This window comes from Moschus berezovskii, chromosome 1, assembly GCF_049115385.1.
Source record: "Moschus berezovskii isolate FMDL1 chromosome 1, NW_MosBer_1.0, whole genome shotgun sequence".
NCBI lineage: Eukaryota > Metazoa > Chordata > Mammalia > Artiodactyla > Moschidae > Moschus > Moschus berezovskii.
This window is the reverse complement of record NC_142460.1, coordinates 86856330-86877141: the sequence shown is the minus strand read 5'-3', so window position 1 is coordinate 86877141 and position 20812 is coordinate 86856330. Positions and strand designations below refer to the sequence as shown.

The 20812-nt window shown below is 38.0% G+C and overlaps 1 protein-coding gene across 1 annotated transcript in view; it reads left to right on the top strand.

The window, feature by feature from the left end:
- RABL3 (RAB, member of RAS oncogene family like 3) overlaps positions 1-20812 on the top strand; it is a 43440-nt gene that overhangs the window by 13605 nt on the left and 9023 nt on the right. The window contains exons 3-5 of the mRNA XM_055435752.2: positions 13788-13917; positions 17972-18086; positions 20463-20613. Coding sequence (XP_055291727.1) covers positions 13788-13917; positions 17972-18086; positions 20463-20613 — 396 coding nt within the window. The remainder of the gene's footprint in view (positions 1-13787; positions 13918-17971; positions 18087-20462; positions 20614-20812) is intronic.

Sequence of the window (20812 nt, the reverse complement as noted above, 5' to 3'; positions counted from 1 at the left end):
CCTACAACATGGTGATTATAGCTAATAGTACTATATTATATAAACCAACTTATTTTTAGTTAATGTTTTATGGTATATCTTACTTCTATCTCTACGTTTTCTATATCCTTATATTTATAGTGTATTTCTTATAAATAGGATACAGTTAGGTTTCCTTCAGAAACCTCTGCTTTTGAAGAAAGTGAAATTTAAGTTTCATTGTGTTAGCTTATCAAAGACTGCTGGGTTTTGAACTCCCTCCAGTTCCAGGAAACACTGGAGAAGATGTAAAACTACCCAAAGGGAGTCTGGAATAAAGGCTATAGTAGATGAAGATGGTGTCATATAATAATGTGACAGATTTTACTGGAATGAGTGTGTTGCTGCTACTGCCGCTAAGTCACTTCAGTCGTGTCTGACTCTGTGCAGCCCCATAGACGACAGCCCACCAGGCTCCTCTGTCCCTGGGATTCTCCAGGCAAGAATACTGGAGTTGGTTGCCATTTCCTTCTCCAGGAATAAGTGTGTTACTGACTCCTTTAAAGCCAGGCTGGCCTGAATTGTATTACTGTGGAATAGTGGAGCATGTGGGGCTGAAAATGACCTTGCTTTTATTACTCTTCATTGAATTGGGCTGGTTGATCTTCTTTGAGAAAAATGCATTTCTTGAGTGACAACATAAGTAAAAGGCATTTTTAAACAATCATTTTAAGGAAAGTTCTGATAGACATATAAGTTATTTTGACTGTTGTTATAACAAAGTGAACAGGTCTTCCCTCTAACAAGAATGATTAAATCTAATAAGACTTTTACCCAGATAACTTGGAAGAACACATTCTTCTCTAGGAGCTTCTATATTGCAATTACAGCTTCTGTATTATTGAAACTTGTGATGAGGATGTCCAGAATCAGTAAAGATCCATAAATATACACTCTTCAGAACTCTTAAAACAGTTGCCCCATTTAGCTCATTTCACCTCTGTTAAGATCCAGCTAAAAATAGAGATGGTAAAGGTGATAATATAATTGTTCAATTTCAAGTGCTGGGTGAAGCTAATGATGTTGAAATATGTGAGTGAAAGTCGCTCAGTTGTACCTGACTCTTTGTGACCCCATGGACTATACAGTCCATGGAATATCTCCAGGCCAGAATACTGGAGTGTGTAGCCTATTCCTTTTCCAGGGTATCTTCCCAACCCAGGGATCAAAAGTATGTACTCAGTAATTATTAACATTTTGGATTTAGTATGTACTGCAGAGGTGTTCATAACTGAATTGAAGGAAAAAAGGAGAAAAGTTTAATTTTGTGGTATTCTTCATTCATTACTGTGTTCTTATTTTCTTGCCTGAAGTCTTTTGGGACCAATATAATGCATCAGTTCAGTTCAGTCGCTCAGTCGTGTCCGACTCTCCACGACCCCATGAATCACAGCACGCCAGGCCTCCCTGTCCATCACCAACTCCCAGAGTTCACTCAAACTCATGTCCACAGAGTCGGTGATGCCATCCAGCCATCTCATTCTCTGTCGTCCCCTTCTCCTCCCGCCCCCAACCTTTCCCAGCATCAGAGTCTTTTCCAGTGAGTCAACTCGTCGCATGAGGTGGCCCAAGTATTGGAGTTTCAGCTTTAGTATCAGTCCTTCCAATGAACACCCAGGATTGATCTCCTTTAGAATGGACTGGTTGGATCTCCTTGCAGTCCAAGGGACTCTCAAGAGTCTTCTCCAACACCACAGTTCAGAAGCATCAATTCTTCGGCAATCAACTTTCTTCACAGTCCAACTCTCATGGCTGTGCTTAAATATGAAAATAAGACTTACAGAATTTAATATTTTCACAAACTATAAATAAGGAAATTGATTTGTCATTTCTAGTTATTTTAATGGGATTTTTAACTCTAATTTACACATTGCATGCAATCAATATTTATTGAATTCGTCTTGGGCAGCATAACAATATGCAAGCAGTAGGGAGAAAAAAACTTTTTAGAGGCAGTCTTCTTAACACTAAGACTATGAAGTGGGAACTAGTAGGTGGGCCAAGGGTTTATATAAATGATCTTTAAAGTAATAGTATTATTGAATGATGGCTAACAATTTTTTTAGTGCTTACATTGACTCAGTTCAGTTCAGTCGCTCAGTCGTGTCCGACTCTCTGCGACCCCATGAATCACAGCACGCCAGGCCTCCCTGTCCATTACCAACTCCCGGAGTACACTCAAACTCATGTCCACAGAGTCGGTGATGCCATCCAGCCATCTCATTCTCCGTCGTCCCCTTCTCCTCCCGCCCCCAACCTTTCCCAGCATCAGAGTCTTTTCCAGTGAGTCAACTCGTCGCATGAGGTGGCCAAAGTATTGCAGTTTCAGCTTTAGCATCAGTCCTTCCAATGAACACCCAGGATTAATCTCCTTTAGAATGGACTGGTTGGATCTCCTTGCAGTATAAGGGACTCTCAAGAGTCTTCTCCAGCACCACAGTTCAAAAGCATCGATTCTTCGGCGATCAGCTTTCTTCACAGTCCAACTCTCACATCCATACATGACCACGGGAAAAACCATAGCCTTGACTAGACGGACCTTGGTTGGCAAAGTAATGTCTCTGCTTTTTAATATACTATAAAGGTTGGTCATAACTTTCCTTCCAAGGAGCAAGCGTCTTTTAATTTCATGGCTGCAATCAGCATCTGCAGTGATTTTGGAGCCCAAAAAAATAAAGTCTGACACTGTTTCCACTGTTTTTCCATCTATTTCCCATGAAGTGATGGGACCAGATGCCATGATCTTTGTTTTCTGAATGTTGAGCTTCAAGCCAACCTTTTCACTCTCCTCTTTCACTTTCATCAAGAGGCTTTTGAGTTCCTCTTCACTTTCTGCCATAAGGGTGGTGTCATCTGCATATCTGAGGTTATTGATATTTCTCCCAGCAATCTTGATTCCAGCTTGTGCTTCTTCCAGCCCAGCGTTCCTCATGATGTACTCTGCATATAAGTTAAATAAGCAGGGTGACAATATACAACCTTGACGTACACCTTTTCCTATTTGGAACCAGTCTGTTGTTCCATGTACAGTTCTAACTGTTGCTTCCTGACCTGCATACAGGTTTCTCAAGAGGCAGGTCAGGTGGTCTGGGATTCCCATCTCTTTCAGAATGTTCCACAGTTTATTGTGATCCACACAGTCAAAGGCTTTGGCATAGTCAATGAAGCAGAAATAGATGTTTTTCTGAAACTCTCTTGCTTTCTCCATGATCCAGCGGATGTTGGCAATTTGATCTCTGGTGCCTCTGCCTTTTCTAAAACCTGCTTGAACATCTGGGAGTTCACGGTTTACATACTGCTGAAGTCTGGCTTGGAGAATTTTGAGCATGACTTTACTAGCGTGTGAGATGAGTGCAGTTGTGCAGTAGTTTGAGCATTCTTTGGCATTGCCTTTCTTTGGGATTGGAATGAAGACTGACCTCTTCCAGTCCTGTGGCCACTGCTGAGTTTTCCAAATCTGCTGGCATATTGAGTGCAACACTTTCACAGCATCATCTTTCAAGACTTAAATAGCTCAACTGGAATTCCATCACCTCCACTAGCTTTGTTAGTAGTGATGCTTTCTAAGGCCCACTTGACTTCACGTTCCAAGATGTCTGGCTCTAGGTCAGTGATCACGTTATTGTGACTATCTTGGTCATGAAGATCTTTTTTGTACAGTTCTTCTGTGTATTCCTGCCACCTCTTCTTAATATCTTCTGCTTCTGTTAGGTCCATACCATTTCTGTCCTTTATCGAGCCCATCTTTGCATGAAATGTTCCCTTGGAATCTCTAATTTTCTTGAAGAGGTCTCTTGTTTTTCCTATTCTGTTGTTTTCCTCTATTTCTTTGCATTGATCACTGAGGAAGTCTTTCTTATCTCTTCTTGCTATTCTTTGGAACTCTGCATTCAGATGCTTATATCTTTCCTTTTCTCCTTTGCTTTTCACCTCTCTTCTTTTCACAGCTATTTGTAAGGCCTCCTCAGACAGCCATTTCGCTCTTTTGCATTTCTTTTCCATGGGGATGGTCTTGGTCCCTGTCTCCTGTACAATGTCACGAACCTCCGTCCAGAGTTCATCAGGCACTCTATCTATCAGATCTAGTCCCTTAAATCTATTTCTCACTTCCACTGTATAATCATAAGGGATTTGATTTAGGTCATATCTGAATGGTCTAGTGGTTTTCCCTACTTTCTTCAATTTAAGTCTGAATTTCACAATAAGGAGTTCATGATCTGAGCCACAATCAGCTCCTGGTCTTGTTTTCGCTAACTGTATACAGCTTCTCCATCTTTGGTTGCAAAGAATATAATCAATCTGATTTCGGTGTTGACCATCTGGTGATGTCCATGTGTAGAGTCTTCTCTTGTGTTGTTGGAAGAGGGTGTTTGCTATGACCAGTGCATTCTCTTGACTAAACTTTATTAGCCTTTGCCCTGCTTCATTCCATGCTCCAAGGCCAAATTTGCCTGTTACTCCAGGTGTTTCTTGACTTCCTACTTTTGCATTCCAGTCCCCTATAATGAAAAGGACATCTTTTTTGGGGGTTAGTTCTAAAAGGTCTTGTAGGTCTTCATAGAACCAATTAACTTCAGCTTCTTCAGCATTACTGGTTGGGGCATAGGCCTGGATTACTGTAATATTGAATGGTTTGCCTTGGAAACGAACAGAAATCATTCTGTCATTTTTAAGATTGCATCCAAGTACTGCATTTCAGACTCTTTTGTTGACCATGATGGCTACTCCATTTCTTCTAAGGGATTCCTGCCCACAGTAGTAGATATAATGGTCATCCGAGTTAAATTCACCCATTCCAGTCCATTTTAATTCACTGATTCCTAGAATGTCGACGTTCACTCTTGCCATCTCCTGTTTGACCACTTCCAATTTGCCTTGATTCATGGACCTAACATTCCAGGTTCCTATGCAATATTGCTCTTTACAGCACCGGACCTTGCTTCTATCACTGGTCACATCCACAACTGGGTATTGGTTTTGCTTTTGCTCCATCCCTTTATTCCTTCTATAGTTATTTCTCCACTGATCTCCAGTAGGATACTGGGCACCTACCAACCTGGGGAATTCCTCATTCAGTATGCTATCATTTTGCCCTTTGTTACTGTTCATGGGGTTCTCAAGGCAAGCATACTGAAGTGGTTTGCCATTCCCTTCTCCAGGGGACCACATTCGGCTGTGGTCCATGTGATCAGATCGGCTAGTTTCCTGTGATTATGATTTCAGTTTGTCTGCCCTCTGATGCCCCCTAGCAATACCTACTGTCTTATTTGGGTTTCTCTTACCTTGGTCGTGGAAAATCTCTTCACAGCCGCTCCAGCAAAGTGCAGCCGCTGTACCTTACCTTGGACGAGGGGTATCTCCTCAAGGCCGCCCCTCCTGACCTTGAACGCGGAGTAGCTCCTCTCGGCCCTCCTGAGCCGCGCAGCCACCGCCTGTTGGACCTGGGGTAGCTCCTCTCGGCTGCCGGCCCTGGCCTCAGGCGTGGGGTAGCTCCTCACGGCCGCACCTCTTTGCGTGGTTCGTTGCGCCGGGGCCGGCGTCTCTCGCGTCACGTCTGCGCCGCCGGGGCCGGCGTCTCCTATTTAATATACTAATCCATGACCCTTAATGCTCACAGCCTGTCACGGTAGATACTGTTAGCTTCCCTATCTGACACATGAAGTAGCGGCAGCCCAGAAGTCTTAACTGCTTTGTTCATGGTCACACTGCCCGAAAGTAATGGAAATGGAATTCCAGCACAGACAGTCTGGTTCAAGATCCTGTGCTTTTGATCACTGGTCTGTACTACCTTTTGTTCCAGAATGGTATTTAAAAAAAGGTATTCTGGTGTTGTTAAATATGGTAATGACTAGATTCATGTGAAGATATAAATTTAAATGAACTAAAATTAAAAATTTAGTTGTCTAGTTGAACTAACCACATTTCAAGTGCTCAGAACTCACATATTGCTGGTAATTATTATATTTGACGTTTCCATCATCACAGAAAGTTCTGTGGAATAACTCTTATATAGAATATAAGTGTTACAGTAGTTGATGAGAAAAAGTGAAGTGCTTGTGAGGATCAGAAAATTATACTGAGTGTTAATGATTGAATGGGTAGCCTGGGCAACAGAGAGCTGGACTGTTCCTTAAGAAGGGGGATATATATTACAGGTGAAAGAGAAGGAAATGGAAATTCTACTCTGGACATGATGAATTGAGGGATCTATGAGCTATCCACCTGAAGCTGCCGAGAAAGCATTTGATGTGCTGAAGCTTAAGAGAGAATTCTGAGACAGAATCATCTCTGTGGGGATAATCTTGAACCATGAGAGCTGATGAGGTTTTCAGAAAGGAAAATTTAGAAAGAGAAGAGCTGAGGGAGAGCCTTGAGGTATATTTAGGGAGTTGATTGTGAGAAGCGGGATCAGAGAGAGGAAGAGAGAGGAGGGATAGCCAAGGTGATGAAAAACCACAGGAGCAAAATAGAGACGAGACTCTTATGGAGGAGGGATTGGTTTTTAGTGTGAAATAGTATAGAGAGTTGGCTGCCGTCTATGGGGTCGCACAGAGTCGGACACGACTGAAGTGACTTAGCAGCAGCAGCAGTATAGAGAGATAATGACTGGGAGGAGAACTTGCATTTGGTAATGACACAGTGCTGACCTTTTAAAATGCAATGGAATGTTAATAGAAACCAAATGATGTGAGTAGGCAGAGAGAAAATATAGACAGAGGTTTAAATCAATCTTTCACGAAGTTTAGAAGTTAAGTAAAGGAGCAAGTGAGTACAGAATAGAAGGGGAACGTGAAGGTTTTGGTTTTTTTAATAGAGGAAATAAACTTGGCTGAAGCGAAACAGTTAGCAGAAACCTTCATGATATTATTCATTCGTTCATTTGTTCATTAAGTATATATATTGCGTACCTCCTGGGTATCAGACACTGTGAAGAATGAGGCAAATTCAATTCCTGTTCCCCTGATACACTCACATTGTTGACTTTTTTCTGTCTTCCTGTCTTTTCTCCCGACTGTCTCCTAAGACTCCTACCTTCCTGCCTGTCTTTAATAATAGTTTACAGGCACATATATCAAACCAAACTTGTTAAAGAACATTTAAAACATACACGGCTCTTTCCTCAGTTCAGTTCAGTCGCTCAGTCCTGTCCAACTCTTTGCGACCCCATGAATCACAGCACACCAGGCCTCCCTGTCCATCACCAACTCCTGGAGTTCACTCAAACTCATGTCCATCGAGTCGGTGCTGCCATCCAGCCATCTCATTCTCTGTCATCCCCTTCTCCTGCCCCCAATCCTTCCCAGCATCAGAGTCTTTTTCCAGTGAGTCAACTCGTCACATGAGGTGGCCAAAGTATTGCAGTTTCAGCTTTAGCATCAGTCCTTCCAATGAACACCCAGGATTGATCTCCTTTAGAATGGACTGGTTGAATCTCCTTGCAGTCCAAGGGACTCTCAAGAGTCTTCTCCAGCACCACAGTTCAAAGGCATCAATTCTTCAGCGATCAGCTTTCTTCACAGTCCTACTCTCACATCCATACATGACCACGGGAAAAACCATTGCCTTGACTAGACGGACCTTGGTTGGCAAAGTAATGTCTCTGCTTTTTAATATGCTATCAAGGTTGGTCATAACTTTCCTTCCAAGGAGTAAGCGTCTTTTAATTTCATGGTTACAATAAGCATCTGCAGTGATTTTGCAGCCCAAAAAAATAAAGTCTGACACTGTTTCCATTGTTTCCCCATCTATTTCCCATGAAGTGATGGAACCAGATGTATGTCGTTTTCTTTACTAAGTTTGTTTCTTATTTTTAAAAATTACAATGAATAAACTCTTCAAATGAGACAAAACCTGTTATACTTGATCTTGATTTGGTTTCCAATAAAAAGTAAAGAGGTGAGTAAATGAGAAGTACCAAAGTTACAGTATGGTTCCTTTTCCCATTTGATAAGCACATACTGTTGCTGCCTGTTGAGAAAAACCATTCCTTCTGTAGCTGTAAAGTCTGTCATGACTAAGTACTGGATCCCTGATGACCTGATTTAAATATAAAACACATTTCTTAGAGTTTGACATTACCCCTACGTCATGTTGAACTCTTAGTATAGCAGCAAGGTACCACTTACTGTGTCAAGAACAATACTTGTTATAATGTCACGCTTTCCCTTGGAGATCACTCATCCATATAAAAAGATATAATGTCATAGCTGCAAGCTGTGGTTTAAAGTTCTTAGGACTCAGTACATTTGAAATAAGTTAAACTTAGTTTAATTCAGCAGTTTGGAAAGGAAGAAGGGCATCTTCTCTTCTAACTCTGGAAGGAAACATGAAAAGATTTGATTAAGGAAAGTATTTTGTGGTGAAGAGTATAGATGAGTAGGTCAGTCTAGTTTGGGGGTATGTACTGCCAGAAGGGAACTGCCTAACAGACTTTTTATATTGCAAAGCTAGGAGGGCATGCTACGGGGAAATTGTGTTACATGGTGGCTGTTATGGAAGGAGTTACAGTCATTTAGGGGAGGCAACATTAGACATTTGAAATACCTTTAGAGACAATAGTGATGTATTTAAATGGTTGTCCAACTTAATTATGTATCAGAATCACCTAGGGAGCTAGCTTTCAAAATTCAGATTTTTGAGCCCCACCCCGGAGGCATCAGGAGTTGTCCAAGGATTTTTTTTTTAATAAGCCTTCCTATTGGTTCTAATTTAGTTTGTTCTCAGAACTGTACCTGAGAAGCACTGGAATTGAGTAAAATAATAAACAGAATGTAATAAAACCTTAGAGGATGAGACACCCTGAATCTTTTCCTTGATTTAACCAAGCATATCCAAATATCTAATATGTGTTAGGTATTATGCTATGTTCTAGGCTTACAAAGTTGAATAATATAGTTCCTGCTCTTAAGCTCAGGAATCTAATAGAAGAGATACTGGCAGATAAATGACAGTGTGGTTAGTGAAATGATAGAACTGTGCAGCATGTTATGGGAGCAAATAGGAGTACCTAACCAGCCTTGGCTGGTTTTGGAGCCAGGGAAGGTGGCTGGATCAAGAGAGCTTCATCAAAATGGTTGAACTTTCTGATCCCATATAACTAACGCCTTATAATATCTCATATTGTTCATTTCAGTGGTTGTGCTTAGAAATCTTGATAAAATGTATTAAACATTTTCTTGCTTTAAAAACAGAATTCATGTAGTTTAATCTTTTTATTGATGATTTAACATGATCATTTATTATCTGTTATTTCTGCCATATAATTGCAAAATAGTGATAACTTTTGTCACATTCTGCAGAATTACTTTCTGTTGGCCACAGTGGTCCACAACTGCTGTGATTTTGCTATTGTCATTTGTGTTTCCTGTCCTCTTTGTTGCCATCCTAATCATTGTCTTCTCTTAATGTCATTGTGGCTATCTGTAGAATATCTTATTTATTTAAAATTTTCCTTGAACAAAACGATTTGGATCTAAAAAAAAGAATGTGAATAAGTAACAAGTATGAAGCATTCTGTTAAATATAGTACATGTATTTTATGATATATACTTTAACTACTCAGCTATCTCTTTAAACTTAATTTTTATTGGCGTGTCGCTGCCTTACAATGTTAGCTTCTACTCTGTGCTATGCTCTGCTTAGTTGGCTCAGTTGTCTTTGACTCTTTGCGACCCCATGGACTGCAGCACGCCAGGTTATGGGATTCTCCAGGCAAGAATACTGAAGTGAGTTGCCATGCTCTCCTCCAAGTGATCTTCCTGACCCAGGTATCGAACTCAGGTCTTCCATCTGAGCCTCCAGGGAAGCCCAAGAATACTGGAGTGTGTAGCCTATTCCTTTTCCAGGGAATCTTCCCAACCCAGGAATCGAACTGGAGTCTCATGCATTTCAGGTGAATTCTTTGCCAGCTGAGCTACCAGGGAAGCCCAATTTCTACTCTACAGCAGGGTTAATCAGCTATATGTATACACGTATCTCTTTTTGGATTTCCTTCCCATTTGGGTCACCACAGAACATTGAGTAGAGTGCCCTGTGTTATACAGTAGATTCTCATTATCTATTTTAAACATAGTATCAGTAGTGTATATATGTCAATCCCAATCTCCCAGTTCATTCTACTCAGCTGTCTTTTTATTTCAGAGCCATTTGATACACATAATATAACTTCTTCATTTTCACTTTATAAGCAAGTAAACTGAGACTCAAAGATATCAGGGATTATCAGTAACAGTCAAGGAGTATGGTCTAGGCCTCCTGATACCAAAATAGTTTCGACTTTCTATAAAATCAGTGATTCTTAATTCCTAGGGGTTATAGCAAAATCATTTGGAGAATTTTCAAATTATGCATGCCAAAGACTGGACCCAAAAGGAACTGATTCAGTAAGTCTGGCATGTATATTTCTTTTTTTTTAAGGACTTCTTTTCAGCTTTGTTTAGATATAATTAACAAAATTATAAGATATTTAAAGTGTATATTGTGATGATATACTATATTCTTATACATTGTGAAAGGATTCCTCCCATCCAATTAATTAGCACATCCATCACATCACATGTTTATTTGGTGAGAACATTTACATTCTACTCTCTTCGCATATTTCAGTTATACAGTGGAGTGTTCCCAGCTACACTCACCACATTGTATATCCTCAGGCCTTATTATTTTAGAGCTGAAAATTTGCACCTTTTTACCAAATTCTCCCTATTTCCCCACCTCTGCAACCCCTGACAAACACTTCTCTGTTTTCTGTTTCTATGAGTTTAGCCTTTTATTCAGATTCTGCATTTAAGTGATATAGCATGCCTTATTTCACTTAGCATAACTCCCTCAAGATCCAACCATGTTGTTGCAAATGGCTGAATAATGGAAGAATATTCCCTTCCCACAGTTTTATATCCTATCTTCTCTGTTCATTCATCATCCATTAACAGGCACTTGAATTGTTGTCATGGCTTCGCTGTTGTGCAGTAGAATGTGAGAGTGCAGATAATCTCTTCAGCATCCCGTTTTCATTTCTTCTGGATATACAGCCAGAAGTGGAATTGCTGGGTTATATGGTAGTTCTATTCTTAACTTTTTGATGAATGTTTATCCTGTTTCCATTGTGGCTGAACCGGTTTACATTGCCATCACCAGTGCACAAGGGTTCCCTTTCTCCACATCCTCGCCTACACTCGTTATCTCTTGTCTTTTTGGTAACAGCCATGTTAAGAGGTAGGAGGTGCTGTCTCATACCTTTAATTTGCATTTCCCTTCTGATGAGTGATATTGAGCAACTTGTCAGGTATTTGTTGACCATTTGCCTTTTTTGAAAAACTCTGCCCATTTTTTAAATTGGGTTGTTTGGGGGTGTTTTTGCTATTGAATTGTATGCTTTCTTTATATATTTTGGATATTAACCCTTTATCAGATATATGATTTGCAAATATTTTATCCCATTCCATAGGATGCTTTTTCACTTTGTTGCTTGTTTCCTTTGCTGTATAGAAGCTCTTTTATTTGATGCAGTCCCACTTGTTTATTTTTTTGCCTTTGTTGGCATGTATATTTCTAAAAAAGACAAATTCTTGAAAGACTCTGATGTACACCCCATGTTAAAATCTGGTTCTTGTTTATATTCTAATAGATTAGGTTGCCATATATCAGATTTCATTTCTGAGTAATAATATGGTTCAAGCAATAAATGCTTATAAAGTCTAGACCACGAGAGAGAGATTTCAGTTTACTCTGAGTAAATGTCATTGGAGAGTTTTGAATTGAAGGGGGATATGATCTAAGTTGCATTTTGAAATGCTCACTCTAGCACTGCATGCAGAGCAAACGGGGAGTGCTGGGAAGGTGAGTCACTGAGGCTCTCCTGGGGAAAGCAGTTAGGAGATGATCACATTAATTCAGGCAAAGAGATGGATGCGGCTTTGACGCTGTTAATAGTAGAGATGGTGAGAAATGAATGGGTCTTGGGTATATTTTTAAGACAAAAGCAACAGGATTTGCTGACATATCAGATATGCAGTGTGAGAGGAGTTAAGTTTTAAGTTAAGAATTCAATCTTAAGTTTTTGGCCCTTCAAGTAACTAGAAGGCTAGAATTGCCTCTTACTGAAGCAGAGAAAATGGGAGAAGAATGGGTTTGGGGGGAAGATTGAGATATTATTTTTAAGTATGTAAAATTTGAGGTGCCTTTAAGACATCCCAATTGTAGTCTGGTGATATGGACTGGTAAGTCTGAGGTGGAATGGACTGATCCAGCATGGATGTAAATTGCAAATGGATTCTTTACCATTTGAGCCACCAGGGAAGCTCATCGACATATTTATGACATTGTAAATCATAAGGTTAGATGATAATTGTCAAAAAAGCAGATGTTGATAGAGACTCAAGAACTAAACCTTAGAACACTCTAACAATTAGAGGGTACAGAGATGAGGACAACCCAAATGGAGACAGAAACGGATTAGACAGTGAGGTGGGAAGAAAAGCAGAACAGTATGATATCCTATAAGTGAAGTGAAGTCGCTCAGTCATGTCCGACTCTTTGCAACCACATGGACTGTAGCCTACCAGGCTCCTTCGTCCGTGGGATTCTCCAGGCAAGAGTACTGGAGTGGGTTGCCATTTCCTTAAGTGAAAAAAGTACTGAAAGAGGAGTGATTAGTTTTATCAGATAGTAGAGTAAGATGAAAACTGATCATTGATCATTGGATTTAGCAATATGGAAACTATTAGTGACCTTGATAAGGAATATTTCAGTGGGGTGATTGGGACAAAAGGTATGACAGGAATGGGTTCAAAAGAGAATGTAAAGAAAAGAACCAGAGACAGTTGAGACAACTCTTTGGAGGGCTGTTGTTATAAAAAGGAATAGAGAAGTGGTATGGTAGCTAAGGGAAGATGAGGTCAAGTTTTAAAATGGGAAAAATTATGGCATGTTTGTTTGATGATGGGAATTATCCAACCGAGGAAAAATTTGATGATGAAAAAGAGAATTGAACTGAACTGAACTGACCTCTTTGATAAGAAAGAAGAAATGGGATTTCATGCTTAAGAAGGGGATTTGGCCTTAGGGACACAGACAGTTATCTATAAGAGCTGCAAGGAAAGCGGATTATATGGGTACAGATGCAGAGAGTGATAGATAAGGGAAGAGCAGGTTGTAGACATTCTTTTCTGATTGCTTCTGTCTTGGGAAGCAAGCTTATTAGCTGTGCTTGAGGATAGGAGAGAGTTATTGGAAAATTGAAAAAGAGGAGTAAGTGAAATAGTTATCTAGAAGAGGAAAAGTAGAAATCGACTATGGAACTGACTAAAGGACAGCTTCAAAGGTAGACTGGAATTTAAAGTGAATCCAGTTAGCTTGAATTTATATTTTTCTGAACATTATATTCAGTTGCAGACATGCAATACAGGAAAAGGTGGATATAGTCAAGGTTGAAATGTTGTTTGGTGAATACTATGTTGGGGGTAGGGAAGGAGTGACAAAAATGACAAATAGTGGAACTTCTGCTTTGTTAGGAAGGAAGTGAAGATTTGGAAGTGGAAGGGAGAACTTTGGAAGATGTTAGGAACAATGAACTGTAGGAACATGTGGGGTCAGAGATTATTATTAGAGTTGGAGTAGTAGAAAGAAGCTGAAAAGATGGGAGGTGGTAATCAGAGTCAGAGGGAAAGCTGCTGATATGGAAAGGTCCAGTGCTTTAAGCTGGAATGAGGAGGCTTACCAGTTTTCTTAGTGGCTATAATAATTATTCTGATGGATTGATTTGTTAGGTTCATGACTACAAAGAAGGAACTCCAGAAGAGAAGACCTACTATATAGAATTATGGGATGTTGGAGGCTCTGTGGGCAGTGCCAGCAGTGTGAAAAGCACAAGAGCAGTATTCTACAACACTGTAAATGGTAAAACTTTTTTTATTTTTACAATATTTTAGTGGCCTCAGATCATCTGATGTGGAATGCTGGACTCAGTTAAAGAAAGATATAGTATAGTCACAGCTCTTAAATGATGCATAACACATTCCAGTTTGTGTTTTCTAGATTCTGACTATGTATTTCAGAACAGTAGATATTTGCTTTGTCTAAGTGCCTCTGTTTACATTATTGTCATAAACTAAATATTGAGACATAAAATTGTATTTTAGGTACTCGACATAAAACGTGGAACTTTCAAAACACTGTCCCCTGGGAGTGCTTGCTGTTGCTTTAGTCAACTGAGTATATACCATTAGGAGTCTCATGGTCTAAGCCAGATGTCACAGAGATACTGAGATTTCTTTCGTCTGCTCCTTAGAGAGAGGCCTATGTAATTATAAAAGCTACGTAAGGATGTTTTCAGGGGTGCAGAAATTTCATCCAGTTATGTACAAATACTTGGAGCAGACTTCCAGATAGAAGTGTGTAATAGGACATGATTGCAGTTCATAGAGTGCCTACCCTGTGTCAAGGAACTAAACTATTGGCACCTGTGATTTACCTGTAGTGTTTTTTTTTTTTAATCTTTTTTAAATTCAGTTTTTACCTCCTTTTTTTTTTTACTGTGAAATATAATTTCAGCTTCTCTTTGATTGATATACCAACAGATTTAGCATCTTACCCTTCCTTTCTGATAGATGCTTCGTTATTAATTGGGCTTCATTTATACTATACTTAGATCTCATTCAATAATAGGTAAGCACTGTAATTATTCAGTACCATCTTCATTACTTATATTCCTCTTTCAATATCTTTTATCTCCCATATCATAAGGTTTTGTAGATGCTACAAAAAGTAGAGAAGGCTCTTGTAACTGGATACATACTATAGAATACAGGATGAGTTGTGTTAGTTGTATCAGACCTGTGTCTCATTTAACTCAGAGTTCTAACTGAAAGTGTCACAATCTAACTGAAGAAACAAAATATTCATAAATGAAACAAAATAGTTAAAGATGGTGACATTAATATATGATATCATAATATATGATAAAGTACATGATAATAGCATGTATTAATAGAATGTATATAAGTGAAAAAACAGATAAGACTGTATAGTGTTAGGTGACTAATGTTAAAGAGCAGGAGAGAAAGAAATGAGGCCTGGTTTATTATATTGGTCAAATGACTTGTCAACATTGGTATCAATCTGATTTGGCAAAGAAGTTTGGATAAATGACACTTTCTTTTTGATCTTTTTGAGAAAGATTTAGGATAAAAATTATAAATAAATAATAAAGTTAAGGACTGTTCAAATCCTAGAAACTTCATGGAAGTCTCAGTTGTAAACCTAGGAAGTACTGAAGAAATCCATCTAAATCCATATTTATTTGGTTATCTTTTTTATACCTACTATCCATTAGTGATTTGTATCTTCTTTGAATATTATTGAAGTAATTTCATACACCCTATGTTAGTTTTATAAGTGAGACTGAGATACATTCCTGCTTTATCAAAAATAATCCCTGTTAAGAACAATCTTAATAGGAATTCACAGACACAGAAAACAAAATTATGATTACCAAAGAGAAAGGTGGGGAGGGATAAATTAGGAGTTTTGGATTAGCAGATACAAATACTATGTATAAAATAGATAAATAATAAGGTCCTACTGTATAGCACAGAAAACTATATTCAATATCTTGTAATAACCCTAAAATGGAAAAGAATCTCATATATATATATGTATATATGTATAAATATATCTGAATCACTTTGCTGTACATTTGAAACTAACACAGTATTGTAAATCAATGATACTTTAATTTTTTTAAAAAAGAGAAAAATCAGTTTCTGAGTTCTTTGAGCCAACATCTGGAATATTTCTCTTGTTAGAAACATTCAAGGTTCTTTACTCAATCTACCATCCTTAGTTTTCTAAGAAACAGAGCGTAAGGATCATTCCATTCAAATACACAGTCTGTTCTTAGCAATAACTTTCTTCCCTCAATATCCTACGTCTTCCCACTGTGATGATTGAGGCTGATAATCCCTAAAGGAGACCTGTAAAGTGTCTCTCGCTTTCAGTTTTTAAAGATTTAGCACATATTCTGATCAGATGTTACCCTGACTTCTTTCCTTTGGGCTTCCCTGGTGGCTCAGAGGTTAAAGCGTCTGCCTCTAATGCAGGAGACCCGGGTTCGATCCCTGGGTCGGGAAGATCCCCTGGAGAAGGAAACGGTAACCCACTCCAGTATTCTTGCCTGGAGAATCCCATGGACGGAGAAGCCTGGTAGGCTACAGTCCACGGGGTCTTTCCTGTATCCCTTCTAGCTCATAGTCTACAAAGCATGGACTCTCAGCCCAAATGAAAGAACGAACATAAGGAAAAGGGTGCTCAGTGCCCTTAAAAACTCAGAAGGCATAAATAGAGATCCTCAAAACATCTAATAACTCATTTAGGCCTTTGTAATTTTTTCATTCTCCCAGCCAAACCCACTCATATGTTTGTATTTATACCTAGGAAATAAGGAGAGGAGAAAATATCTGCCATTCCTTTTCCCTGAAGTGACTTTATTCTGCTTTCCTCCAGTCTTTTACTGTCAGATTACTTGATTTCAAATCCTGGCTGCCCCACTTACCACTCTCTCTGAGCCTGTTTCCACATATGTAAAATAAAGATAATAATTCTTACTTTATAGAACTGTTCTGAAAATCAAATTAGATGACACACGGAAAGCACAATATGTAGTCAGTAAACACTGAATAAATATTAGCTATAATTTTTAATAGTAGCTCTTTATTCCTTTTTTAGTCTGCCCTTGTTTCCTTAATGCGTATTAGCGCCCCTCATTGAGGAAGGTAGAGTGAATGCAGTTGGACCAGGGAGCCAGTGTCAGATCTCTATTTGTTCCAGATGCCAGGAGAGCTGCAGATTTAACTTGAGCCACCTGGAACTAGTCATCTGTAACTTGCACAAGCACCTTAGTTGTACATTGTCTGTAAAACCTAGAGGAGCCAAATAATTCTAACTCTCATGCCCTTCTTTTTTCATATTTACATATCTTACATCTTGAAGATGGGAGAATCATCAGTTTCACATTCTTACTTCACAGTAGAATCTGGGTAATATAGGAAAAAGTTGGGGTTTGTTTAAAAACATACAGTCTCTTGACCACAAGATGATACTCTAAATTTCACTAGGCATTAAAACAGTTCCTTTATTGTATATATTGTATTGTAATTACCTGCTTTGCCTTTCTGTCTAGGATCTTAGCTGATTCTATTTAATTGTCCTTCTCAACCTCATTATATTTTACAGTTTTTCTCAAGCTCTAGAAGGTCCAACTATTTTCTACTATTCATACTTCTTAATTATCTTTTCCTATCTCCTTCTTGTGGCATATTTCTTTTGCTGTGTTTTAACTAAATCTCTTACAGATTGAGCAAGCTTACATAGCTAGGCATTAATTCAGAGAACTAAATGATTAGACTTTTAAGTTGATTAGCTCCAGGTAACCTTCAAGAAAACATCTTGTCAGCTAAAGAATAGGAATTTGTATCAAATTAAATCAATACCATTTAAATAAATTTTTATTATTAAATATTTTAATGAGTGTAAATAATAGGTGTATGTATGATGTCTATGACAGACGCATAGTGTAGAAAAATAATCTTTTTGAATGAATATAATTTCCTATATACTTAAAGTAGTTTTGATTCTTTTTATTGATGAAGTAGTTCTGTGATTAGGACCAGGCAGAGTAGGCACTCATAAAGTGTTTAATGAAGGAAAAAAGACATTCTAAAAGCTTAATGAAATTTTTGTCAGCCCTTGTAGAATTTTTTTAAAGTTATATAACTGACAAAGAAAAAATTTTTGTGAATTATTTGCAAGAACTTACAGAGGAAGTTTTTAAATAATCATGTCTGAGTTTGTTAGTCATACCAGAATGCATTCATTAAAGAATCTAATGCTTTGTCACTTGTGAAATGAAGAGGAAATGTTAAAATATTGACATTATTTTCTCTGATTATTTTAGGTATTATTTTAGTGCATGACTTAACAAATAAGAAATCATCCCAAAACTTGTACCGTTGGTCATTGGAAGCTCTAAATAGGGATTTGGTGCCAACTGGAGTCTTGGTAACAAATGGGTAAGCCCAAATTACTTCACAATTGGTTTGCAATGCTATAGCAGTCACAAGAATGTACCTTCCAAAATAACCATTTTGTAAGATGTTTGATTTGCAAATATTTTCTCCTAGTCTGTAGTTTGTCTTTTCATTCTCTTAGCAATATCTCTCACAAAACAATAGTTTTTCATTTTGATGAAGTCTAGTTTCTCTGTTTATTTTTCCTTTATGTATTGTGTTTTGAGAATCATGTATAACAACTGTTTGCCTAATCTGTGTTTCTTTTAGAAGCTTTATAGTTTTTGGTTTCCTTCTAGATCTGTAATTCACTTTGAATTAGTTATAATGTTGTGAGGGTTTAGTTGAGGATGACTTTTGTATCTGAGTGTCTCATTCCAAATTATTTGTTTTTCTGAATTCTTACCTTCTCCAAAATGGTAGATAAATACAGTAGTCTGAAAGATGCAAGGTTTTTTGTTTTTGCCAAAGTGGTATTGTACCTATAATACGGAAACCTGGTTATCTGTCTCTTTTGATGTTAAGGTGTTATCAGCCTTATCCATTCATGATAAAATTCCTAATTTGTTTTTTACCTAATGATTTAAAAAGAAAAAAAGAATTTCATTACCAAATTTCAAATTGGATATAAGATTTAATGAAAGAAAATGAGCGAAAAGGAAAGCTAAAAAAAGAAATGAGAGAACAGATTGTGTGTGTATATATTTATGTATATATTTCATGTAACATATATGTTATGTTACATATATACAATAAATATATGTATGTTAACTTGCAAGGGATTATGAAAGACTGCAAGTGACAGAAATATATGTGTCAAAGATGATGTTTGTTAAAATACATACAAAAATTTGTATGTAAGCCAAAGTTAGAGTATGGGGTGGAAAAGTCCTAAAGGAGGACACTTTCAAAGCTTTATTCTCGGGACTTCCCTGGCAGTCCAGTAGCTAAGACGCCACACTCCCAATGCAGGGAACCCAAGGTTCAATCCCTGGTCAGGGAACTAGATCCCACATGCCTCAACTAAGAATTCATACACTGCAACTAAGACTTGGTACAACCAAATAAATAAACATATACGGTTTTTTTTAAGAACTTTATTCTCTAATAAAGCAATTTTCAGTTTTGGACCATGTCTCCTAAGTCAGCATTGATGTTGGTAAGAAGAAACAAAAGCCTTGATCTCAAACTGTTATTGGTTTTGATTCGTTAATTAGAATGATAATATTTTTATGAAATGGGAGGTAAAATAGTTCAAAACAATTGTGCTCCAAGGCTGAACAGTAATTGAGGCTCTGTAAGATTATTGTGAAGGGCAAAAATATTTGGTAATTTTGCACACACATACACACAAGATTTAGATTATTTAAAGAGAAAGAAAAATAATTCCAAAAGAAGGAAAAAGCTATGCTCACCTGGTTTGTATTGGTTGGGTTATGCAATATTGATTTACTAACATAAGGTGTTGCAACCAGATTTTGCTGACTGTTATAAACTGAGCTTATAATATGTCAGAAATCCAAATCTGTTTTATTTCTCATACATGAGTAGAATTTATATTAACTGAATAATATTGGGTTCTATGTTCCTCTCAGTAATAGAGTGACCCAAGGCCACCAACCCCAAGTGAGTCTTACTGCCTGTTCTGTGTCTCCATAGCTCTCATGTCAGGACAGACAACTATTTGTTGCTTAATTCTTTCCTTTTACTATTCATTTTACATTTAAGCTGTTTCCTGTTTCTTTCCCTTTCCATTTGTTGAATCCATCTTTCCCCAGGGTAGCATCAGCTATGGTTGATTTATTCTGGCCTTCAGCATTCCTATTTCTTATTTTCCTGAAATGAGCTATTTTTCTGAGCTATTTTTCTTTGCTATTCACAGACAGAAATAAATATGGTGGATGTAAAGCTTATGTGTACTCCAGAAGGTACCCAGAAGCTTGGCATTCCCCTCTGCCAAAAGACTTGACTGCGTGCTAGGTTCCTGGGTTTTCTGCCCACTGAGGTTTGAATCCACTCTCTATATCTCCTCAGAAAAATTCCTCAGTTGTTAGCCTTAGAAGACAGAGTTTTAGAAGTCAGTCAGCCTACTTTCATATACCTGGTGGGCTCTCAGTTTATTCAAGTAGTCCATAAAGTCCCAGGGACAAATTTTGAGTAGTTGAATTAATAGTTGGAACTTGAAAGATGGTAAAGACTGATTGAAAAATGAACAGGCATGTGTAAGAAATTGGGAGAAAAGTAGGTTTACAGGTGATGGGTGAGAAAGAGTTAGTGAGTAGTATATATAAAATAGTATAAGCTAGTTACATTTAAATATTACACATCTACATCAGAAAAGGTAAATTCTGTTCACCTCTTCATTATTATTTATCACAGGGATTATGACCGGGAACAGTTTGCTGATAACCAAATCCCACTGTTGGTAATAGGGACTAAACTGGATCAGATTCATGAAAACAAGCGTCATGAAGTTTTAACTAGGACTGCTTTCCTGGCTGAGGATTTCAATGCAGAAGAGATCAATTTGGTGTGTATTTTCACTAATGCATGCTTGTTTTATTATCAGGAAAAGGCAAAACCAAAGACTTCACAAATTACATACTCAGAGAAGAAGCTTTATATTTGAATCAGGCATTTGGGTTTTAGTCCAAACAGTAGTGAAGACTGGAGCCATGCAGATTATGAGATGGGCACAGCCTCCTTGTGTGCTGATCTGTTGCAATGTT